Source organism: Anser anser, assembly GCF_964211835.1.
Source record: "Anser anser genome assembly, chromosome: 5".
Classification (NCBI taxonomy): Eukaryota; Metazoa; Chordata; class Aves; order Anseriformes; family Anatidae; genus Anser; species Anser anser.
This window is the reverse complement of record NC_139725.1, coordinates 64,110,751-64,134,910: the sequence shown is the minus strand read 5'-3', so window position 1 is coordinate 64,134,910 and position 24,160 is coordinate 64,110,751. Positions and strand designations below refer to the sequence as shown.

At 59.9% G+C, this 24,160-nt stretch overlaps 1 protein-coding gene across 26 annotated transcripts in view; it reads right to left on the bottom strand.

The window, feature by feature from the left end:
* Window positions 1-87: 87 nt before the first annotated feature.
* TRIM9 (tripartite motif containing 9) overlaps window positions 88-24,160 on the bottom strand; it is a 45,329-nt gene continuing 21,256 nt past the window's right edge. The window contains exons 2-13 of one of the 26 annotated variants that reach the window (XM_083838381.1): window positions 21,108-21,203; window positions 20,546-20,668; window positions 15,542-15,652; window positions 15,063-15,216; window positions 12,907-13,052; window positions 11,197-11,335; window positions 7,636-7,824; window positions 6,250-6,291; window positions 5,595-5,618; window positions 4,448-4,751; window positions 3,531-3,693; window positions 88-1,846 (exon numbers count right to left, since the gene is read on the bottom strand). In XM_083838381.1, coding sequence (XP_083694507.1) covers window positions 1,784-1,846; window positions 3,531-3,693; window positions 4,448-4,751; window positions 5,595-5,618; window positions 6,250-6,291; window positions 7,636-7,824; window positions 11,197-11,335; window positions 12,907-13,052; window positions 15,063-15,216; window positions 15,542-15,652; window positions 20,546-20,668; window positions 21,108-21,203 — 1,554 coding nt within the window. In that variant the 3' untranslated portion in view covers window positions 88-1,783. Of the gene's footprint in view, window positions 1,847-3,530; window positions 3,694-4,447; window positions 4,752-5,506; window positions 11,336-12,906; window positions 13,065-15,062; window positions 15,217-15,541; window positions 15,653-20,545; window positions 20,669-21,107; window positions 21,204-24,160 lie in introns of those variants that run through there. The other 25 variants (XM_083838379.1, XM_083838380.1, XM_083838382.1 and 22 more) reach the window with 25 other exon arrangements.

Sequence of the window (24,160 nt, the reverse complement as noted above, 5' to 3'; positions counted from 1 at the left end):
GTGCCGCTGCGGTGACCCATGGTGGGGGGCGAGATGGACGCAGGGGGGGGCTGCGGCGGCGCACAGATGCTCCGGGAAGCTCTGCCCTTCTCTCATAAAAGTCCTTTATTAGAACAGCAAACATGACACTTCTCGGTAGTACAGCAGCTGCAGGCAGCTATCATCGCGGTACAGTGGGGACGACGTCTTACAACCACTAGGAGTCTAAGAAGCACCGTGAACATCCTAAAGAATGGGGGGAACGGCTGAGAAATGGGCCCCGTGACCCGGCCACGGGGGCTCGTCAGGAATTAACCAAAGAGCTGCTCGGCGTTGTCCCGCAACACGGCTCTCCTGCAGCTGAGAAACCCGTCGGTGGGAATGAACGAGATAGCACCCCTTCAATAAATTAGGTCAGTTGAATCCTAGAGCAACGAGGGAACAAACGGGACCGTCCTGGAGGGGAATGACCTATGTACAGTCCTTCTGCTGGACCGCTCCTCCTGCAGCCCCGAGCCCCGGGGGCGATGAACCACGGCTTGCCGCGGCTCGGCAAACGCCGGGCAGCGAAACCGGCACCTCCTCCAGCCCCGCGAGCCGCGCTGGGGAGACGGCGAAAGGACGGCAAAGCAAAGCGTGGGGACAAGCGCATGCAGTCGCCCTCGGCGCGGGGTGGGGGCGCGTGCTGGCACCAGGCTGGTGGCTGCTCGCTCCTCTCCTGCGCCCGAATTGCCGGCGAGGGGCACGGCGGCGGCTGGGGGCAGAGGGAAACGCGGTGGGCAGCGGGCACGGGGAGGCACGGCAGCGGGCACGGGTCCCTGAGTGCGTGGCAGGGCTGTGGGCAGCTCTCCGTCCTCCCCGGGCTCCCCATCAGATCCTCGCTGCAGAACGAAATCTCCGGTGAAGGGAAGGACACTATCAGGTAGTAGTTAAGGCTAGGTTTTTATACGGCGACTATAAAAAAAATAAACGCCCATCTCCGAGGAGCCGCGCGGCGTATGGCTGTGGCGTGTTGGCTGGCGCCGGTCCGCGGGGAGCCGGGGGTGGGGGGGGGCACTCGCTGGGTGCCTGCTGCGCCCAGCGAAACGCCTTGGGGTGATGGGACGCGTCTTGTGAACGACCCGTGTTAGTTAACGACCCGTGTTAATGACCCACGCCAACCCCGTCACCACCCCAAGTCCCGGGGGTCCCGCTGCCTGCGGGGGGGAGCTGCACGAAGACAGGCCAAGGCAGATGGGTGCTGCCGGGGCTGGAGCCTGGGGCTTCCCAGGACCGGCTGGTAATCCAGGCCCCACCTCGACGCGTGGCTGAGGTGCTCTGAAAGAAAGGCCACGGGGAAAGAAACATCCTGCAAAGCCATGGGACCGGCAGGGGCGAAAGCCTTCCCGGGGCGGGGGGGGTCCCTCTCCCCGCAGCCCTCCTGGGTCTGTCCGGCCGGCCCCTTCCTGCAGCCCAGCGAGGACGGAAAGCCCCCTGAAACGAGACGAATCTGCCCCCCCCCGAACCCTAACCGAAATCAGGAAAACCGAACCTAAAAGCGGACACGGAGAAACACCTCAGGCTACCTAGGTATACTTGATCAGCCAAAAAGAGCTAAAGAGCGAAGCGCACACACACAGGACAGCGCAGGCGGGTGGAGAACAAAGACTGCCGAAAGCCAGTTTCTTCCTGCCCTTTTTTTTTTTTTTTTTTTTTCGCCTCCCCCGTCGCCGGTCCCCGGCCGAGCAGAGGCCTCCGGTGCCGCAGAAGGGAGCGGGCTGGCTCCTCTCGCCCCGAGCAGAGGCAGCCGGCCCCGGGAGCTTCCTCACTGCATGGCCGAGCGCGAGGCGTAGAACTCGGGGACGGGCAGGCCGGTGTGCAGCGTCACCTGCAACGAGACGCCGGGCCTCAGCCGTGTCCCCACCAGGCCCTGGGGGCACAGCCCGGGGTGTGACAGCCCACATGTCGCCCACCCCCCCCCCCCGGGGGATGGCGGGACCCCCAGAGAGGTGGGATGGGGTCTGAGATGTCGCGGGGAGCCCACCTCGCCGGGGGTCCCTGCCGCAGTGGGGTCTGGGGGGTGGGAGTGGGATCCAAGGATGTGGTGGTGGCTCCATTTTGCTGCTTCATCGCTGGTTTGTGGGGCTGAGGCCCTCATGGGAGTGGGAGCGGGACCCCAGGACGTGGTGGTGGCTCCATTTTGCTGCTTCCCCACTTCTCTGTGGGGCTGGGGCCCTCACGCAGCTCCAGCATGAAGGGGGGCTGCTGGTACCGGTGTACCAAGCACTGAATGCTCCCAGACGGCTGCCAGGGGTGGGACGTGGGCGCAGCTGGGTCCTCCTGCGGGTGGGATGGGCGGAAGAGGGTACGGAGCGGGCTGAAGGACCATGAAGCTGCTTAGGGCTGAAGGAGGCTTCTGAGAAGCCCCAGAGGAGAGGACATGGCTGGAGGAAGGAGCTCGCATTGCAGTGCTGGGCCAGGGCCGTGCCGTGGGGTGGAGGATGCTCAGGTGCAAAATGGGAGCCAGGCACTCGGTCCTGGCAACGGGGAGCAATTCGGCACGGACTTCAGCACACAGGTAAGGGGAAGACCAAAGAAATACTGGAGATTGATGCTCCCTGCTTGCAGGAAATCCCTGGTGAGCAGGAAGGGACTGACCGGGCCAGGGGCCGGATCCTGCGCACACCCAGGCACCAAGCAGCTGTGCACGGCTCATTCAGTTCCCTCCCCAAATGCTTTCATCTGGGAGGAAAGCACAATTCCTTCTTTTCTTGAACAGCAGCATTTTCCCCCTTCAGATACAGATTTATAAGAAACGCTGTCTAAAATACGATTATTTCCATCCTGATTAGGGTAATTTTAATTACCCGTGCCTTTGAAGGAGGATAATGAACGGCTTGGGTTTATTAGCAGCCTTTTATCGGCATCCCATGGGACTCCCCTATTGTCTGGGGATTTGAAGCCCTGCCCGGCACACTGAACTGCCAGAAACCAGAGGGGCTCTACAGTGTGCTTGTCTCTTAGCGGTACAGAGGATTGTGGTAGGAATTAAACCCATCGCGGAGCAGGACATTTCTACCAGAGCAAATAATAGGAAACCTCTAAAGGCAGTGCAGGAAGGAGTGCTGGAAGAGCAAGCAGTGAGAGGGGACGTGCCACAGCCAGGCTGAGTGAGCGTGGGGGACTCACTGGGGCAGCTGCTAGCAGGGAAGAAATCAGTGAGAAGAGGAAATGAAAGATGGAAATACCGGACAGGCCCGGGGAGCCACCACTTGATGACGTTCGGCATAGCAGAGAGCTTGGGAGAGAGCGAGAGAAGAGGGGTTTGAAACTCCCAAGAGGAAAAGAGGCTGTAAAAGGCGCCCTTCTCCCTGCCAGTGCTCCTGCCTGGGTCCTTGGGGAGATGTAAGAGCTGGGAGGCTCCTGCAGGGAGTGATCGCGAAGTGGAGCTGCCAAACCCCATCGAGCAGGGGGGGCTGGAAAGCCCTGGTGCTCCCTCAGCTCTGACGGAGAAACCCGGGGCAGGAGCTGGAGGCAGCGGCTCCGGGGGGGGGCACGGTCACGGCACGTACCTGCACGTTCCTGTTGAGGCTGACCGCGGGGAAGAAGAGGCCCTCCAGGTTCTCAAAGGCGACCGGCCCTTGCTGGTCCTCGTTGATGGAGAACGTCAAGGTCCTCCTGGTCAAATCCAGCAGCACCCCCACCGTGGCGCCTTTCGTTATGCCCCCCTCGGTTCTGTGGGAGCAGAGAGACAATGGCAGCAATGGTGGCTTCATGACCCTCGTGCTCCTGGCCCAGGGTTTGGGTTGTGGCCCCCACCATGTCACCTCCCCAGGGCTGCCCGCTGTGTGGCCGTGATCCCGAGAGGAACGAGCTCGGTCCCTGCCCTCTGGCATCCCCCAAAGCATCCCTCTGACCCCGCAGCCCCCAAAAGGGCTCCACACCTCGGCCAGGAGCCACGCCGTGACCCGTGCCCATCAGAGCCACCCGCAGCACCGCCTGTCACCATGTCCCCAGGAGGACACCGCAGAGGGGAAAGCCGCTGGGCCTGGCGGGGCAGAACCGTGATTCCCGCTTCAAACCCCGCTGACCCACCAGAGAATTGCCCTCGAGCCTTGAAGGAGATGACGCCAGGCTCTGCCCAAGCGACCACGAGCTTTACAGCCCCCAGCTCCACCAGCCCACACCATAGCTGCGGCACCGGGATGAAAGCAGACAGGATTTCCTCGCTGCAGGAATCACAAGGCTTTGGATGCTAACGGAAGGGGTGTGCTACGCACAAGGGGTGCAGCGCGTGCTCGGGGGAAGAGCCAGCACGCAACCAGGCCACGGCAAGGAAAAAGCAGCCGCAGCAATGAACCAGAGCGGCAGGGGCTGTCCTTTGCGATTAGGGCACACGCAATTAGGAGCAAATCCCCCCCTCCTGCGGGTGCCTACAGGTGTCACTGGTCTCTTGTATCAGGGGAAGACGGAGCGGCAGAGCCCGTACCTGTTGGTGTGCGAGTTGTTGTGCATGAACCAGCTCCGGTTGTTGTCCACGTACATGGCCCAGGCCTTGTCGTCCTTGCCCAGCATGGCGTCCTTCAGGACGTCGATGCGCGCCACGCCGAAGGCCGGGTCGGGGTGGTTATCGTAGCGATCGATCGACAGCTCCCAGTAGTGGAGCCCTTTGGAGAAGCCCGTCTTCCCCAGCACGACCCTGTCGTCGTAGCTGTTGCAGGTGACGGTCAGGTTGTCGTTGGAAAAGATGATGTCGGCGTGCGCCGAGGAGGGGTCGAAAGAAAACCAAGCTACTGGAAGAGATGAAAACCAGGGGGTCAGTGGGACGGGAACGCCGCCGAGCCACGTGGAGCAGACGGGACGAGAAGCGGCGCATGCTCCATGCAGGGCGACACCGAGCTCCAGGGCACGGCCACAGGGCTCCTGGCTTTACGGCTGGGGCTCCGAGCTGAGCTTTGGATCTGCTGCTCCCCTGCCTGTCCCCCTCGCGGCTCGGGAGCCCGCAGGATCGTCTCCGTCTCTGTCTGGCCCTAGCAGCTGGGGACGGGCGATCCTGGGAGGTTTCTGGCTGGCCCAGGTATTCATACTTACTCTTAGGGCTAAAGGCTGCTCATGTGAGCAATGGTTTGCAGGGTCAGGCTCGGTGTGGGAAGGCTAAGCTGGAGATCAGCAGATAACTGTGTGTGTCTGGGGGCTGGCAGCTCTGGGAACCGAAAGCACATACAAAGGTCGGCATTTACACCGCTGCACGCCGAGGAACAGCCCTGCGGAGTGGCCGGCCACACGTAAGACAAGAGCTAGCCCACTGGACAACGCCCGAGGACCTCCACGAGTCAGAACGGGTTAAAGGCACGGGACTCGGTCTCTGGCAACCGGACAGGTACGGGGTCACGTTCTCGACAAGACAGGCACGGGGTTGCACAAGCCACCGTCCCGGTTTCACCGGTGGCTTTTTCTCCAGCGGTCACCGAAACGTGAACTGACACATCCACAAAACACTCTCACGCCTGCAGAAGTAAACACGCCTTGAAGAATGAAACACTCGGGTGAGATTGATTCAGCGGTTTATTGGAACGGTTCACGGGACGGCTCACATGCACGCGGGCTTGCGCAACTCGACAGAAGCGATTCCGTACCTGCCACCATTTTTTTAATGTCAACTGTGGTCATCCCCCGAGGAGAGGCATGCGGGGAAAGAAAACAGCACGTAAAGATGGCATTCAGTCAAAAAAAAAAGAAAAAAAAGGAATCAGAAACAATTTCTGCTCGCCTGCTTCTCCGGCGAGCGCACGGAGCTTTCAGGGCTCTGCGCACACCGACATGGGGGGAGATGAAGCGAGGATGGAGCAGTGCTGCTGGCAGGCACGGTGTGTGAGAGACGTGCCGTGCCCTTCAGGGGACACCTTCCCCCCCAAAGGAGGAAGGATTGGGCTCGAATTTGGGGGCTGCTGAGCGCCACGGCTGGGGAAGGCACTCTGAATCGGACGTCTCCCACCAGCGCCCCGGTCAGCGCGGATGGGGACGCACACTGCTTTGAGCAAAAGGCTCAGTTCTTAACCACAGGGCTTCTCTTCAAAACCACGGTGGGGGGAAAGTTAAATGCCTTTGCAGCGTACGGCAATGGCCGTTCTTTCAATTTGCCTACCGCCGGGACACCTGGGGGGTGCTCTGCAAGGAGGGTGTGCACAGGAAACGCTGCTCGCTCGCCAAAGGAAAGTTAAAGGTAACAAAAGGAAAACATGGATGAGCAACATGGAGTAGGTGCCAGTTAATTGTAACAAATATACTTGCCTAATTGAGAGTAAGGCGTTCCTTGTGTCTCAAAATTGCATCCTACAAAGAGATACTACATTTCACACATCACAGCTACGAAACAACACCCGGTCACCTGAGAAACACTCGTGAGCATTTAACCCGAGCATCCGGCCAGCCACAGGAGGCCTGATTCATTAAAAGCCAAAGAGCACGGGGAGGGGTCCCGAACATGACCTGTGAGGTTGGGTGCTGCTGGCCTGGGGTCCCTGGGGCAGTTCCTGACCTCAGCCCCCTGCTACCACCCCGTTTTGCCCTGCCCCGCCACCCGGACCGTGCCTGCAGGGATACAAACTCCGTGGACGAACATTGCTCACGGCCACCGCGGGACGTCTCGGCACGCTGGACACAAAGTAAGAAACGCCCGTAACGAAACAGAGTTCAAGCCATTAGCGCACAGCAAGATGATGAGGAAAAACATAAAAAGCACAAAGAAAATAAAGCCGCCGGGCCCCCGGTTATGTTGGCAACGGTCATGCTGCAGCATTCCTCATTCCAGGTGACGAGATGGAAACGAAACGATCGGGGGCCCCCATTCTTCCTGGGCTCGCACCAGAGGAAGCCGTGAATTACTCCACCGGAGCCCACGGAGTGGTGTAAATCCGGAGCGGTGGAAGAATCGGGGCCCAGGATCCTTAACAACGGAGGATGTGCAAAGAGAGGTTAGAAAACAGCTCTGAGATGCACCGCGCCTGCCGCTCCTTCGCCGGCGGCCGATGCCGGGCTCGGTCTGCCCGCACGGCCCGCGGACACCAGGAGCGAGCAAAGCACCCATGGGTGCTGCCAGCCGAGCGAGGGACCGCCGGCGTGGTTACCTCTGCAGGGAAGGAGCCTCGGGTACGGTCACGTCTGGTTTTGCAGCTCCGAGCGGAGCTGTCGGAGCCCCCATCCTGTTAGGAGCCAGACGGCGAGGGGTCCTTGAGCGGGTCTTAGCCCGACCTTGCTTTGCCTGGGGAGGGGAAGCCAACCAGGGAAATGTCCCCAGGGGTTTCTCCCGATGGGGGGGGGCTCTGTTCCCCTGCCTGTGTCTCGGCACAAGATCTCGAGAGGAGGAACGTGCTCTGTGCCACACAGCCCGGCCGTGCCGGCCCTGCCATGAGCAGGACCCACGTCCGGGGTGGCTGCGCTGCTCCAGCACCCCACGGATGAACCCGGTGATGCTGTAGGCACAGCCGGGCACACCCCGAGAACCGCACCACCGAAATCCCCTCCGCCTCGGGGGCAAGCCCGCTGACAACCAGGACGGGGCCCCCCTGCCATCCATCCGCATGTCATGGGAAAAACGAACAGAACAGAACGAAACAAACAGTTTGGAGATGGCCAGAAGCACAGACCAGGAGGAAATGCCAGAGGCACTCGGCTCACCGGCTGAATTCAGGGACTGTAAAGAAGAATGCAAGCTCAGCTGGTGGGCCGAAGATCTTAGCTCAAAGTAGGATCTCCCCGGAAAGCTGGGTTGTAGATTAAGGGTGGAGGAGAAAGGGCTCATTCTACGAAGCTGCAATCTTTCCAAAGGCACTGGAAAAGGGAGGGTCTGTTCTTCTGGCTGCGTTTCTAAACGTAAGATCAATGCAAACCAGAGATCAGAAACGGGCTCTGCCCGACCGCGCCGCGCCCCGGCCCGCCGGCAGCACGCCCGGACCCGCGTCCGTGTGGGCACGGGGTGTGCAGCAGGGACACGCGGTGCTGTGCAGCCCAGCGGCGCCCTTCGGGGGAGCTTTGCCTTGGGTAATATCGACAATAAATGTATGGCTGTCTTCCAAAACGTTCCTCGTCACCAAGGCGCTCAAGAGGTTTTTCTTTTAAACGAGTCCTGCACCGCGTCACAATAACGCACCTAAAAAAAAATCCCAAGTTACCACACACACTTCCCGTCATTTTTTTTAACAAATCTCATACCTTTTTGCGCACAACAATTGCTGGCACAGAGCTGGCTGTGTCCCTTCCCTAGTACGTCGGGAAGGCTGCGAAGGCACTAAGCTCTAACACCCTAAGCACCACCAAGCACCCACCTTACTCAAAGGCTGTTCGGGATGTTGGGCTCTTGGTGTCTCTTTGTACCTGTCAAAACACATCTGAGCCTTACGAGGAGAATTCAACTCATGCGATTCACAGCGAAAGGTCACACTAGAGGGAACCCCTCACGTCGTCGGATCCCACTCCCCGCTAACGGTCACCTCCTGCAATTTCTCCCCTCGTCTTGCCAAGGGGCGTTCTAACGGAGGTCCTGAATCCTCCGTCCTCCGCACATTCACGCCCCCGACTCTGTGCCCCCAGCCTTCCTGTCTCTTTCTGTGAACCACGATAAAGCTGGAAATCATGTTAAAACAGATAAAAGAAGCACTTCTTTGCGCGGTGGGTGGTAACTTCTGGAGCTTGCTGCTGCGTGAGGCTGCGGGAGCAAAGAGCGTCGGTGGGTTTGGAAATGGGGTAGGCGCATCGCTGCAAAACCTTCCTTTTTTTTTTTTTCCGAAAGAAACGGAGCTCCGGGTCAGGTCGGGATGTGCCCTCTGACGCCTCGTGACTCCCCCAGACCGGCATCCTACGTTCCTACGCCCCCTTGCAGCGCACTTCCCCCCGTGCTGCTCGGCCCCTGTCCGAACGACGCTGGCTCAAAACGTGCGGCTGCTGCAGGTCGCTGCGTGGCTGCAGGGGAAGCTGCGTGGGGTACGGGAGGCGGTAAGCTGGTGAGGGAACTGGGACCCAGTGCCCCAGCTGAGGGATTTTTACAGCCTGAGAAAGTTGCACGGCGTTAAGGGAAGCTCCTGCTGCTTGCCTAGGCTGGGGAAGGGGTCTCGAACCACGGTGTCCAAGCTGCTTCGCCGCATCCCCGGCACAGCCGGGTGGCAGAGGCAGCTGGGAGCCGCTGCTCGTGGTGTTGGCTCGCCTTCAACTCTGCAGCCTTACCTAAAACTGTAAAACTGGGGACTCGGAGCAGCGGGGAGAGGCAGGAGGGGAGGCAGGCGGGCACGCTGCTCTTCCCCCGGGCTGGCTCGAGCGTGAGGGAAGGAAGGAAAGCTCCAGTTAACTTCCACGAGCTTTGGACAGGACCTTGTCCGCTCGAGCTAGAAGCCATCCTTTAATAACACCCTCCAAGGAGAACCACTTACATGACCACTTACGACAGGACGGCTGTGTTCAGAGATGTTCTTTTCATCCTGAGCCCGGCTCTTTTTTTGCCCCCCCCTGCTCTCCCCTACAGGAACACTTTGCAGCAAGCCGCAGAGCGTGGCTGCGGGGAACGCGGCGCCTGAAAGCCATTTCGGGGAAAACAGCACTTAAAGGCCTGATGCTGCTGTCCAGACAGGAATAAAAGCCTAACGGGGGCCGCGACGTGCACAGCGGCTCCATTCGCCAAGATCTAGAAGCTGCACACGGATGGCATTTATTTCCCTCGGAGCCCAAAAAGCTCCGACTGCCTCTGAGAGCAGAAAATGCTCCCGGCCCCTTTGATATTTTCTTCCTCTTTCTTTTGTGCAGGGACAACAAGTGCGAAGCCCGCTCAGTGCAGAGGCTGGAAGCAGCAAACTTTCCCCCGATGCTGAATGTGAGCAATTTTTGTCAGGAGAGGTCTGCGTGCTGGCACTCACCTAGGAACCGGCCCCAGGAACACCCCGGCCTGCTGGCACCACCACAAACAGCCGATTTCTTCCAGGTTCCTTCACGTTTTGGAGCTGCGCAACAGGTAAGCTGCTCCAGTGCAGCTTAAGGGACACGAAGCTGATGAGAAGCCCAAGCTCTGCTGCCTCCTGCAAGGCTCGGGGAAGCCAGGCACAGAGCCGGGTGAGCACTGCTGGCCTTCAGGAGGGGTTTCGGCCACCCCAGTGCAGGGCTGGCTCCGGGTTCTCCCGTCCTTGGCTCTTCAGAGCAACGCTGCAGCTTCCTTGATGCTGGTTCCCAGCTCTGCAAATACGCCCACAGCTCTCGGACAGATGCGCCGAGGCCTTTGGGGCTCGTGATTCGAGTTTTCTGCCTCTTGGATGAGAAGGGGCTTGTCACGGCTCGGCTCTCCGCTCAACCCCTTTGCCAGGTGTGCTCTCCGTTCCTGGCTGGCCTGTACCCCCCAGGCATTTAGCCCGGGAAATACGGAAAAGGGGTTCCACCGAGCGTGGAGAACCCCCGGGGGAGGCTCCTTGCCTGGCAGCAGAGCTGCCGGGTGGACGTGGGGCCGATCCCTCCCTCCGTGGCCGCAGCACCACCGCTCCTGACCTCCTCCTGTATCTCAGAGCCACCCTCACAGCCTGCACGTCAGAAGCAAGCCGATTTTCCGCGACGGATTAAGCGCCTGGTGTGACAAATGCACTTAGAGTCCGGCGGGGAGACTCCTCCACGGCCTGCGAGAGGGCTGTTCGTATCCGGAGCGCCTGCCAGCGGGGGATCAGCTCCGCAGACGGTGCCAGCGTGGCTGTCTGTAGCTCCTGGGGGTCTGCGAGGAGAAGCTGGGTGGCTCCGTGGTCCCTCTGCTCCCTGCTGGGCGCCGCCAGGCTTTCAGGGGATGCTGCGGTTATGTTGTTGTGCAGCCACGCACAGCCCCTAGGGTCTTGGGAGCGATGCTGAGAGCGTTTGCTTTTCTTTTAAACGAAATCAGTGAAGACATTCGAGCTTCCCCTGGGTGTAATACGAGCCCTGACAACAGCAAAATCTTACACCACCTCTCTGGGACGTCTCTCCCTGCACCCGCACCGATTCTCTCCAAAAAAAAAACACCTTCTGCAAAGGGAAGGGGCGAGAGGGAACTCGGGCACTGCTCGAGGCTGCTGACACAGCCTTCCTTTTTCCCCTCAGCACTGGCTTCCCCGCCACGAGTGCTGGGGTCCCGCAGGATCCCTGCGTGGCAGCGCTGAGCCCGGCTGTGCTGGACGTGCCCCCTGCGTGCGTGTGAGCAGCGTGCGAGCCCACGGGGCCGGGGCTGCGGCGCCGCCTTACCCTCGGATGTCTGCAGCACCAGGGTCTTGCTGTAGGGGCTGACTCCGGTTTTGTTGAAGGCTTTGACGCGGGCGCTGTACGTGCTGTTGAAGTGAAGCCCGTCCACCGTGCACATGGTCTCCTTCCCCACGTACACCTCCTGCCAAGCAAGCACAGGCGCGTGTCAGTGCCGGGACCCCCGCACCGCTGCCTGGGGCAGGTTTACGGGCACTGCACACTGCTGAAGTAGAGCAAAGCGGTTTGTTCCTCGACAATAACGTGGCGTAAGAGCAGTTTCTGTAGGGGAAGGATACGCTGTTTGTATTTGTAAAGCATCGATCCCGGCCTGAATCCCAGAGGAACTGTGCCAGAGAGAGGAATTAATGCAGACGGCACGGGAGAGAGAAGCATCCTTGCAGAAAGCAATTCTGCATGCTCTTGGGTGGCAGGATCAAAGCGTTCCTTGAAAGAAAACAAGGTGATTTCAGCAAAGTGCTGCTGATTCACTGGCGCGTCACGCTCCTGCTGCCAAAGGAACAAGGCTGTGGAAGCAGAGACGGCGAACAAACACATCTACAGGCTACCGAAACGTGTGGCTCATGAAACCTTCACTTGCAATTAGCAGATCCCACAACAAAGCTCTGAGGTTTGCTGCCCTTCGTGGTGTGGATGGAGGTTCTGTACGGGGATCTCACCCGCGTGGGAAAGCTTTGCTGCCCTGCTCTGACTCCAGAGCCTGCCCTGCTCTGCTGCCAGAGCTGCCAGGGTGGTGCTGTGCCGTTCCTAGAAGAGGCAGCCGGTGCTTGCACCTGCTCCCTGTCCTCCCAGGCATGTCCCCGGGGCTTGCAGAGCTGCCTGCAGGCTCCCCTGCAGGGCAGAGCAGGGCAGAGCAGGGCAGAGCAGGTCGCTTCTACCTCCCCAAAGACCCTGGCAGGGGCTGGGAGCAGCCCAAGCTCTGGGTCAAGCAACGCGCCGTGGGTGCCCTGACAAACGGACCGAGATGGGTGACGAGAAGCTAAAGGTGGCTCTTGGCACCCAAGGAGCCCTCCTGCAGCCGGTGTCCCGTGAGAGGCGGTCGGCACTCCAAAGTCTCTGGGCAAATTAGGAGGGAAGGAATAATTGGGACTCCGGGGAATTGCCCTCACCTTGCTGGAGTGGCTCTGCTGAGCCTCGGGCTCCCCTAACTTGGCCTCCTGTGCCCTTCCCTCTCCAGATCTCACCTGCTTTCTTCTGTCCTCGCTCTGCTCCGGCTCCTGCCTAGCTAAGTTTCGTGTGGATGTACGCAGAAAACGCGATGGGCCGCTCGCTGCGCCTGCTCTCGGTGGATGTGAACACGCCGGGAAAATTATCAGCGTGTCGGATCAGAAAAAAATCATATTTTAATTGTGTAATTACAGCAATTTAAAAGCCCTCAGGCCTTAAACACCTCTGCTTTCTGGCAGCTGGCAAACCACGAGACTTTCGTGGCAATTAGCATACCTCGCCTGAAATATTTAGCAACCTACAAAGACAGAGCTTCAAACGGATTCTTTGCATTTGCAAGTCACATTGGTCACCGGGAAGGTATTTCTACCCCCTCAAACGACTTCAACCTCCCCAAAGAAAGCCCACGGCTTGTCTGCACCACACCTGGGCACCCCAGCAGCCAAGTCTCACGTCTCCAAGGCAGGAGAGGACTTGCAAAAGGTCCGGGGAAGCTCTCCGGTCATCTCGAGGCCCCCGAGCACCTACCCTGAACTGGCCGCCGTTGCCGTCATCGAGCTCCAGGATGTAGCCCTCCACCTGCACCGTGGACAAGGGGGGCTGCTTCCAGGACAGCGTGGCGCTGTTGTTGTGGGTGCAGCACTCCTCCAGCTGCAGGATCGGCGGGGCCGGCACTGGAGAGGAAACTAAACACAAGTTAGTGTGACCCTGGCTGCTAGCGCCGCCGCCGGGGGGGAGCACGGAGGACGGATTTAGTGCCTCGGGGCTCAACCAGCGCTGCTCGGGGGTGTAACTGCAACCTCGCGGGTGAGAAGCAGAAAGAGCTGTTCTTCCAGGCAAGCTCCTCCAAATTCCTCCAGCCTCCAGCCTGGTGAAGCTGAGATTTCCCTGGAGTTTCTCTGCTTTCATTTGGATTTCTTTCTAACGCGTTTTGGAGAAGCGTGGCAAAACAACAGTAGATGGGGTGTGCCACTGCCCTGATTCATGTCCCGAAGCAGGGACGCTCCCAGAAATGCTCTGCAGAGCTGGCTGCAGCAGGGTGCCTGGCCTTACCCGCAGCCCAGCACTAAGTGCTGCTGTTTCTCCACCAAATTCACTGCAACAAAACAAGCGGTGCTCCAGCAGCAGAGACGAACGAGCCCTCGGGCCTCGCAGCATAGGTTGGGTCTGTCCTAAAAAGGCAGGCTACAGCTGCAAGACGCAGCGAAGAAGAGATGAGGGCGCCTCGCAGCAATGCCACTGTAGGGGACGATGGCCCTCAGCTTGCCAAAAAGATTTGGGGTCCTCCCACGCTGTCCCCGGCACAGCACCTGCTCCCGGGGGCCCCGGGGCTGCCCTCCCCTGCCAGCTCCCCCAGCAAACAGCTCTTGCTGCTGGACGCATTCCTAAAGAGGTGCAGAAGGCACAGGCACGTCAGAGAGGTCTCCGAACGGCCACCAGTCGCTGCCCTCAGCCTCTGCGCGCCCCTGGTTGAAGCCAGGAGGCTGCGCACCCCACAGCCGCCCATCGGGTGCTCTGCTCAGGGGACGTAAAGGAGTCCCAGGGCTCTTCCTGCTCACACCTGCAGCTGGGTATCTGCGTGTGTAACAGCCTGCCCCTGCTCTGCAAAGCAGCAAGAGGTAATGGGATGGCAGGGAAAAAGCCCCTGAGACAGCCACTCCCCTGAAACATCCCATCGTCGGACACTGCCTCCCAACCCTGCTCTAAGCAGTGCCGCTCGTCCTCCCTCCTCTTCCTCACCGCCCCAAATCTGACGGGAGCCGGCAGAAATGACATGGAGAACCCAGACAAGATGTGGAGAAGGCAGGGATGCTCGGGAAAGAAAAGATGGACTCAGTGGCCGAGGTTCCCCGTTCACCACCTCCTGCTGGGTCTCCTCCACGTCCTGCGTAGGATCCTCAGCAGGAGCAAGGAGGCTGGAAGGGGCCTCTGGAGATCGCCTGGTGCAAACCCTGGCTCAAAGCAAGGTCAGCTGGAGCAGGCTGCGCTGGATCATACCCAAATGTGTTTTAAATATTTAGAAGGAAGGAGACTCCACCGCCTCCCTGTGCAAGCTGCTCCTGTGCCTGACCACTCTCGCAGTGAAAAAAAAAAAAAAAAAAACCTAAAAAATTGAAAAAAAAAACCACCTTCCTGCTTAAAAGAGGAATTTCTTGCATTTCACTTTGTGGAGCTGGGCCAAAGACCCCCAGCAGTGCCTGGCTCATGGTAACCTGGACACTGGGGACCAGGGAACTGATGCCACTGCTGTCGGGGCCACCCAGACGGAAAACAAATGTCTTACGTGGCTACTAAAAGCCCTTTCTTCACCGGTGCAGCCTGTGAGAGGTGAGGGTCTCACCACTGGTGGTCTCACGCCCTGTATGTGCTAAGCTGGCCCCATCCTGACCCGTCCCTAGGTGCTGGTATTTGCTGTGGTACAGGGGACGCGTGGCACAGGACTGCTCCCAAAACAAGCCCCAGCCCAGCAACGGGGATTGCAGGGAGGGCAAGCTGCGCTCTGCACTTCACCACCGAGAAACAGAGGCGAGGTTGACGCGGAGGCCCGGAGGAGGCCACGAAAGCCAGGCTGGTTTCCGTCCTTCCCACCTCGGCTCGCTGGGACAGGCCGAACCCCTCCTCTGCTCCCCGCCGCGCTGCGCGGAGGCGCTCGGCACGAGCAGGGGCGCCGGGCACACTCTTACCTTTCATCTGCACGAAGTCCAGCTGGTGGATGGACTGCAGCAGAGGGGCGTTGTCGAGGTTCAGGTCGAAGTCCGTGGTCATCCGGGGCGTGAGCGTCCCCTTTCCCCACTGGTCCTCGGTTAAGTGCACCCTCCTGATGAGCGCGTCCGAGATCTGGTGGCGGGGAGCAGCCTCAGCCGCCGAGGTGCCGCCGGGGGCTGCGTGCTGAGGACCCTCCCTGCCCCTACCCTGCTCCCCCAGTTTCCCCGTGCCTCTTCTCACCCCCACTTCTCCGCTCCGGAGACCCCCGACCGCCAGCTGCAACCCCCTGTTTCTGCGCTCGGAGCAACGCACGGCCCCATCCTCCTTCTGCTTCTGGCCTGCTGCTACCCGGAGAGGCTGCCCCTCGATTTTAGGGCTGGAAAAAACGGGGCGCACCGTCCTCGCTGTACCTGCCCTGCCCGCCGTACCTCCCCAGGGCTCCCGGCCGCGCACCGACCTGCAGGAAGCCGCTGGGGTCGTTCTCCTTGATGACCTCCAGGCAGTACTCCATCAGCCCCGTCGTCTGGCGCAGCTTGACCGTGCAGTGGGAAATCTGGTCCCGCACCACCTGCAGCGACAAGGAGAGCCACGGTGACCCCGGCCGCGGGGCTGAGACCCCAGGAAAAAAAGAAAAAAAAAAGCAGAAACGGCCAAAACTCGTTTACCGAACTCCGGATCCTCGAAAACCTGACGAACAACAGAAAGCCTCGTTTGGCCCATAATTATTAACTCAGGCAATTATTCAAAGCGGCAGGGCAGTTCCTTGCTCTGCCTTTAATTAAGACAGCTTCCCAATGGCAGCCTGCTAGCTCCGTGCACAGCAAACGCCCATCTCCAGAGCTACAGAGCTGCTACTACGGCCTCCGTGGGGACGCCTCCGAGTGGAGCCGCTGGGTGGTGGGTGAGGAGCAAGCCTGGGGTTTTGGTATTTCCAAGGGGAATGAAGCCTCCGCCTGCCCCAGCTCCAGTGCTGAGGGTGAGACTCGTGTGTTCGAGGCGCTCACCCCCATCGGCTGAGACGGACCATGCAGAATTGCCTCTTTCTTTTTTTTTTTTTTTCCCCAGGCTGCAGAGCCAGCAGCTGATGGAAAAGGCTGCACTAAGCTGTCACTAAAATTTGGGAAAGCCAGTGAATCCCGTATTAAAATAACCCCCTGGGCTGAGTGCCCCCCCCCGCAGCCAGCCGTGCTGCTGGGAGGGAGGCAGAGCTGCAACGAGGCACGTGCCAGCCCCCTGCGGCAAACGGGCCCGGGCTTCCACGGGGGCAATGACTCCTGCAGGGCAATCAATCAGATCACGCGTTGCTTAATTATAACTTAATCACCTCCACTTAATCACCTAGCAGGAAGAAAAGAACCGTAAGCCCTGCAACTTGGGACAATGCGTCTGAAATGCTATGAAACGCGTTCCTGGCTGGCTTCTGGCTTTTAGGGGTTTGCTGTTTGCAAGGACACCCCTTGCTGCTTTGGGGACAGGGCTGCAGCAGCAGCAGCAGGAGCAGGAGCAGCAGCAGCAGCAGCAGCAGCAGTAACAGCAGCAGCAGCAGCAGCAGCAGTAACAGCAGCAGCAGCAGCAGTAACAGCAGCAGCAGCAGCAGCAGCAGTAACAGCAGCAGCAGCAGCACACACTCGTGCCAGGCTGGCGAGGCAGCAGGGGGAGCTCCCATCTTGTCCTCCAGACCGAGAAGCGTGTGCGGAGGCGTGCGGAGATGCTGGAGAGCTCAGAGACCAGGCAGGAGAGAAGCGCACGCTCGTTTTGGCCTCGAATGCTTCCATTAGAGGGAAGAGTTCATTCGGTGCCAGTTTTTAACACTCGAGTGCACCGGAATGGCTCTGCTGGCACGGAGCGGAGGCATCAGCCGCTCCTGGAGAGCTGGACTCCTACGCTCCCTCTTTGGCCCTGCTGTGCCTTTTTCCAGAAGTGTGGGCAAGCCCCTGGACCTCCTTTCCCAGTCCTTTGGGGCAGGATCCAGAAGGCGCAGGGGGCGTGCAAAGCCTCACAGCAGCCCCTGCCACGCAGAGCAAAGCGCCTTGCATCAATCTGAGCAATTTGCCTCGGGAGAGGGGGATTTTTCTGGCCCTGCTCTCGCAAGGGTTGGATGCTGGGTCTCCTGCGAGCTGTGCCGCTGGCCGGGCACTGGGGAAGAGCCCAGCCCGTGGTTTACTTTACGTGGTTTTAGAGAACACCCTGCTGGCTCCCCCAGCACCGGTCACCTGTTTGGGAATAGGACGGGGTGACAGGCAAGCCAAGGGGACCTGCCACCGCTGCTCCAGGGTCTGCGAGACCCGCGGGACCTCCTGGCGCTGCGGGAAGGGAGCCGGGAGGTGGTGACAGCAGCCCCAGCTCTGCTCCTCTGCCCTGCCCGCTCCCCAGCCGCAGGGCGAGGCGAGGCCGGCCCCAGCCAGCTCCTCCTGCACGAGGGGCTGCAGGAAGGCCAGGTAATTACCGGCTTTCGAGGCAGATAATCCCTGCTAACAGAGGTCAGGGCATCCTCCGTAGCGGGGCTGCTGGGCACGCGCCGCCCTCGCCTTGCAGCTCGCCCTGCTTGCTACCTGGGCGGCGGCTGGGCAGGGCACCCTGCCAGCACCCAAACCTTCCGTCCTGCCCGTCTGCAGCTCCGTGATCCCGTCTGGGGACGGAGAACTTCTTCACCTGGAGAACCAGAGCATGAAGCAGCGGTTTGACTGCAGTGCAAACCCAGCAGGCGAGCTGACAGCGGAAAGCCCCCGGTCCCTTCACCGCCACCAAAGGGTTTCCAAGCCAGGAGGACGGATCCTGGGTTGGGACCCAGTGGGGTTTTGTGGCTCTACAGCAGCCAGGGAACAGCTTTGATGCAGACAGGACAGTGAGACCCCGTGAATTGGTTTGACCACGAAACAAAAAGTTGTAAAAATAAGACAAACACCCCCCCTGTAGGCTAAAACCCACTGGGGGCAGTGAAGCCTGTGGGATTCCCATGTGGCTGTGAACATCCCGAGGTTGTCAGGTATCTGCTGCTGTCACCCGGCATTTCCACTGCGTGGGGCATCTCAGCTCCCCGTTACCCCAGAAATGAAGTATTCCCATTAAATACCAGGGGAGGTGATTCCAGAGCTGAAAGCAAAATCTGGAAGATCCTCAAGCCTTTGGCTCGTGCAAGGGGATAAAGGCGGTGGCTGGGCAGCCTCAGGAGAACCCAAAGGGCTTGGGATACCCACCAGATCGCCAGGAAAACCAGCCTGCCCTAGGCTGTGCAGGGAAGTCGGTAGTTTGCAGAGCTCTGCTGCAACCCAGAGGCAGCACAACCGCCGAGTGGTGGCATCCTCTGGGAAAAGGCTAGCAGGGCACCATGCTCGGCTGGCGAGGGGATTCGGGCAGCTCCACACGTTTCATTTCTGGTCGTTTTTATGTCTTTTTTTTTTTTTTCCCCCTTTGCATGTCAAAGGAGGCAACAGGCAGGAGCTGGTTACTAATTACAGCCTATAAAAAGGGCGTTTGCTGTGCACTCACAGCACCTCACTACTGCCTTAAAATAGGACGTTTATTTCAAGAGCTTTTCTTTCCTGCAAGATGATATTAACTGTAATTTACATCTTAATACAGCTCCTGGAAGGCAGTAACACCCGTGCTCATCTCTACCTAAACGCCTTCCTCACCTTCCTCCTCTCTCAGCACTCGGCTACATTTCTGGCGTTCAGGGCACCCAACCTCACATGAACCTTGGCTCCGGTGCCTGGGATGAGCCCTGCTGGGGACTGTAATCCCATAAGAAGGGTCATGGACCAGCATTTCAGCTCTGGAGACACAGATATGTACAGTGCTATGGACAGGAGGTCCAGGAGCTCAGTGGCTTTGATGTTACCCTTGGAATTTCGTCCTGGGACAACCCTGCAGGGAACTTGTACGGCCCTGGCTCAATCCAGCCCGAGCTGTAGGGGAACTTGGGGAACAGTCCTTTGGAAACCAGGGCCAGCCACGAGGAGCAGAACAGACAAGGAGTTTAAAACCCGGCCACGCTGCTCCTTCGGATGCTGTTTGTTAAAGCCTGGCTCTTCGTCTGAATCCAAGCCCGGGGGGAGGTTTGGGAAGGGCAGAGAGGTTTGGGAAGGGCAGGGAGGTTTGGGAAGGGCAGGGAGGTTTGGGAAAGGCAGCGAGATGTCCCTCCCAAGTTCATTTCCCCCCTCTGGAGCAATTAGTGCTGGTCCACGGGCAGCCCTGGACCGGTGCCTGCCTGCACCAAACGTGTGTCAAGCCGAAGCAGGTCAGCCCCGAAGCCGAGCTGACCCCAGCTACGGGTGCTCCACGGGACCGGGAGCTTGGGCTCGGCGGTGACAGGCGCCGGTGGCCCGGTGCCAGCTGGCAGGCCCTGTCCCTTCGTGCCCCTCGTCCTCGTGCCCTCCCGTGCCGCGATGGCCACCCTCCCACGGTGGCCACCCTCGCCTTGAAAGCAGGCAAGACGCTCTCTGTCCCTGTCCCCAAGCCGGCGGGGAAGGGTGTGCAGAGGCTGCGTGCCCCAGCCCGACAGTGCCGAAGCCACGGGAGGTAAATGTCACCGTGCAGGACCCTAGCTGGCCCTCGGGTGGGTCAGGGAGGTACAGCTCTCCCCATCCACGCCTACAGCAACATACAGCGTGTATTACTTACCCCCGCCTTCAAGAATCAAAAGGGAAAATAAAAGCATTTCAGGCTAAAAATCTGACCCCGCTGCGTGGGCTGCGGTGCAGGGGGGAACAGATTCTGGATTTCAAATAGCAGCCACCGCGATGGTGCTGAGTTAACGCTGCAGGAAGCAGGCAATGCGGGACGAGCGGTGGGAAGCAGGCTCCCTCCTTCCCCTGGCCTGCGTGTGAGCGGCCTCTGCGGGTTGTGCAGAGCAGGAAAACCGCTTCTGAGAGGGTAATTAACCGTGCCCCAAAGGGGAAGAGTGAAAGGGAGCCCGCTGGGCGCAGCGGTCGGTCGGAGAAAGGCTGGGGACAAGGGAGAGGGGCAGCAAGGAGCAGAACTGCAAATGGAGAGGCTCCTGCTCCTGCCTGGCGACAGGACTGGCACCTCGTGACACCGAGTGCCCCAGGGTCGCAGCTTGCGCTGAAACCAGCAGCAGTCACAGCACTCCGCATCCTGCAGGAGCAGGCTGGTAGCTCAGAAGCAACGTGGCACACGGACAAGGTCATCTAACGGTCTGTGGATGCTGTACAGAGGGCTCTAATGACCTAATGACTGCTAATTGGCCCGCTAACGGAGTAATTCAGTGGGAACTACGACCTGGAGGAAGCAGCGCTTTGCTCAGGGCCCGTCATGCTGGGAGCGGGTTGAGCACCTGCAGCAAAAGGGAACTCGGCCGATGTGCAAAGCACGGCGAGAAAAGCAGCTTCACGGTGACCTCCCTGCTCTTCACCCCAAAAACAGCGCCGTGGTCCTGGCCCCGGGCTGGCGGCAGCCCTGCAGAAAGCTGGCAGCACCCGAGCTGGCGGGCAGGGCTCACCTTCAGCTTGTGCTCGTGCTCCTTGTTGACCCGGGACAGCAGCTGGGCTTTCCTCCTGTTGAGGGCGTCGATGAGGGCATCACACTGGGCCACCAGGCAGGCCTCGAACTCCACGCTGTTCTCCTGCGGGTCAGAGCAAAGCGTCACAGCCCGGGGGCGCTTCTCCGTTTCGGTTGGGAAGCAGGATTTATTTACGATGTGGCAAAGGCCATTTTTATATGTACAGCCATGGCTCTGCAACACACCAATCTGTAGTGTTAGCGTACGGAGTGCTTACACCTCTGCCTCGTGGCAAATGGAGTAGGGGCAGGTGAGGAACAGGTTTGGTCCATCCTACCCTGGCCTCAGACCTGGGTATGGCAGAGACGGGGTCACTGCTGCTCACTCCACGACACAGACGGCTTTGGGAGGAGCAGTTTTTGGGAAGGCTGCAGGGGGCTGCTACGTAAAGAGGCGGGTGCTGACGGTGGGCCCCTTTGGGAGAGGACCCCCACAAACCAAGGTGGGGAGATGGGGCAGAAGATCCCCAGAAAGGCTGCTCCTCCACCGGCAGACACGGTACCTGGATTTGCTGCACCATGTTGCGGAGCTGGACCAGGAACTCTTTTGCCTCCTTGGCTCTGTCTGACAGCCCGTTCAGGGCCTGGGAAAGCTGGCTCTGCAGGGGGAAGAAAGAGCAGGGTCATTTCCATCTCCTGGCCTCGTCCTTGTGCTGGAGCAGCCGACGTGCGTGCCGTTTGGGCTGGGCACCGAGTGCCGTCCCAGCGCCGCCTTCCAGGGGCGCGCAGCCTTCGGAGGTGTCCTTCTGCCCCTGCTGCCCTGGGAGTGGGAAGGGGAAAAGGAGGGTTAGCCATCATCTCAGAGGCCCTGGCTTTGGGAGGCACAGACCTGGTGTCCCCCTGCTCCAGAGGTGGTCACGGACACGCCACAGCCATCTCCAGGCGAGCCACCCGCTGCCCCCTCCGGGTCCGTGCTCGCTGGGGAGCCAGGCACCAGAAATCCTGCAGGCTCTGACCTCTGTGCTGAGGATGATGGGCAAAAGGCCACCCGAATCAGCCCGAAAATAACCCAATCCCCACGGGAACCAAGGTCAAACGGGGTCCTGCCTGCCCCTGCCTCTGCCAGCGTGAGGGCACGTCGCTGCCTGCCCCAGCCGCTGCTGAGTGGCGTAACGCAGCGACATAACGCTAACGCCACGGGCTTTCCATCTTCGTCCTTGCAAACATTCACTCAGCTCCCTCTTGCTGTGATTTCACCAAGTTATCATTTCAGGAGCTGGGCAAAGCGCCCGTGGTAAGTTACCTCTCGGAGAGATTTCGCGTTCTGGGGGCCGCAAACAGCACGCGGGCTTTAGGGCGGAGATGTCCCCAGATCTCCAAAACCTAACGCTCCGTGGTCACGCCGTTGTGCTCCTGGGGATGTGGCAGGGGCAGAGGGAGGAGGTGGGATGGGATGGCTGTCGAAGGGAGCGGGGAGCAGCGAGGGGCAGGCGTTCAGTGGCCCAGAAAACGACCTTGCCGCTGCCTCCCCCGGAGATGTTAATATAACCCGAGCGATTTCTGCGCTTCCTCGGTCATTTATCGTGCACCGAGTCATTAGGATGCGGAGCTAATCAGCGAATGCATCTCTAATAAAAATGGGATTGCTAAGTCAGCTCAGCAGCCTGCCTGGCTCCTCGCCCCGACTCAAGGGCTGCAGGAGCGGCACTGCCACTGCTGCTCCCTGCGGGGACAAACCCCAGCGAGATCCCGTCCCCTCCCCGACAAAACCCCGCAAAAATCCCCATGCTCCTGGCCTGAGCTCACGTCTCCCCCCCCGTGCACAGCTCCAGCCCTGCCAGGTTTAGGGAACAGCCTGGCACGGTGCTTTGCTGGGGGCCGAGCACCGCAGGGCTCTGTTCCTCGGTACAGCAGGCAGCTAATACAGGAAAGCAGCGGGAGTTTGGGAGGTTTACAAGCTCCTCATTAAAACTGCAGCGCGGTGTGGTTTTTTTTTGTTTTTTTTCCTCCTTTCACAGAGCCTTCAGAAAGCCGTTTTTTAATATCAACATACGTTTCAGAAAAAAAAAAAAAGGGGGGATCTTTATCTCAGCATAACTCTTTGAGGCTCTCCTAACGGGCAACCGTTTTAAATGTGCCCTTAAAATTTAACGCGAGCTCTGCGCTGCCCACGGGTAGGTCACCAAATGAAGCAGCTTTCACAGCGCAGAGACCTCGGCCCCGTCCGCCAGAGGCCGGGCTCTGTTTTGAGGAGGCAAAGGCAGACGTGCAGGGCCACGGGGACTGTTGCGAGCACCTTCCCCGGGGGTGCCAGCAGCCCGGGCGACGTCCTGCCTCCTGGGTAGGCTCAAAACCTGAAAAGCTCCTCCACGAGCAGCACGGACTGCAGGTGCTGGTGTCCTCTGGCCTTTTATCTTCCTCCCTACCACTCTCCGTGCTCCTCCCAGCTCCTTCTCGTGTCCCCGGGACCCCCCTGCTCCCTGGATACCACCGTAGCTCCCTCCCGTGTCCCTGGGCTCCTGCAGCGGGGAGCGGGGTGTCCCATCGCAGCCCCCTAGGAAAGCTCTCTGGGTGGGAGCAGAGCCACCACAACCCTCCAGCCGTGCACGTTTCCCAGCAAGTGGGAGAAGCAGATGGTCCACCGCCTGCGGGCTCCCTCCCGAGCTCTTGCTGCGTCCCCAAATGCCTCCCACGTGCACGGCTCCCCGGCAGGGCGAGCGCTCAGCCTGTGCAGCCCCAGGCTGCCGGGCATCCCCAGCAAACATCGCGCTGCATCCCTGCTGGGGACGCGCCCATCTGGGGGCTCGGAGCCGCGAGCCGTCGTGGTTAGCCCATTAAACCATGTTAATTAATGCCCTGTGACGACGCGGCGTGTATGGGAACGCGCGCGGGGGCTCGCAGGCAGGCCTGGATGTGTGCAGCGCAGCGCCGCAGGCGCGGCGACGATGTGATTCACAGCCGCGGGACGCAGGGAAAACAAGTCCTTCTGTCTTCTGTTATCCTGTTTGTAAATCGGGGGCCGTGGAGAGAAATTAAACGGCCTGATTGGGGCCGTAAATCCTCCAGGTACCTTCCTGGAAAGCCATTCCCCTTGGAGCACACCCAAGCTTTAACGCAGCCTGTCGCTTTGGAGGAGGATTTCACCGCTGCGCGCAAGGGGCAGAGGTTTTCCGCAAGAAAACAAGGAGGCAGCTTGCAGGAACCCACAGAGGGAGCAAGGGAGAGACGGATGAGTGTGGCTGGGGGCGATGAAGGCTCACGCTGAGGTCTTGAAGGACTGGGGCTGGAGAGATGGGCTGGGGGATGCTCTGGCAGGGCAGCAGAGGGGCTGCAACCCTGCTGCCGCCCCCAGCCTGGCAGCCTGGAGCCTGCCCTCCTGCAGGCAGCAAGAAGCCAGGAAGGTTTCTGACCTGCTGGAGAGGTTTTCCCCTCCCGGGGAAATGCTGAAATGATGATCTTTGCATCTTCACGTGGAAAGGAACCATCAGGCAAAACCTCCCGGGCTTCTTGGGGTTTCCCGGGGCCCCGAAGCCTGCCCTGGGACCGGTGTCTGCCAGCAGGGCCGGGAAGGTGGATGGAGACCCAAATCCTCCGCGGCACGGGGTGACAGCCTGCT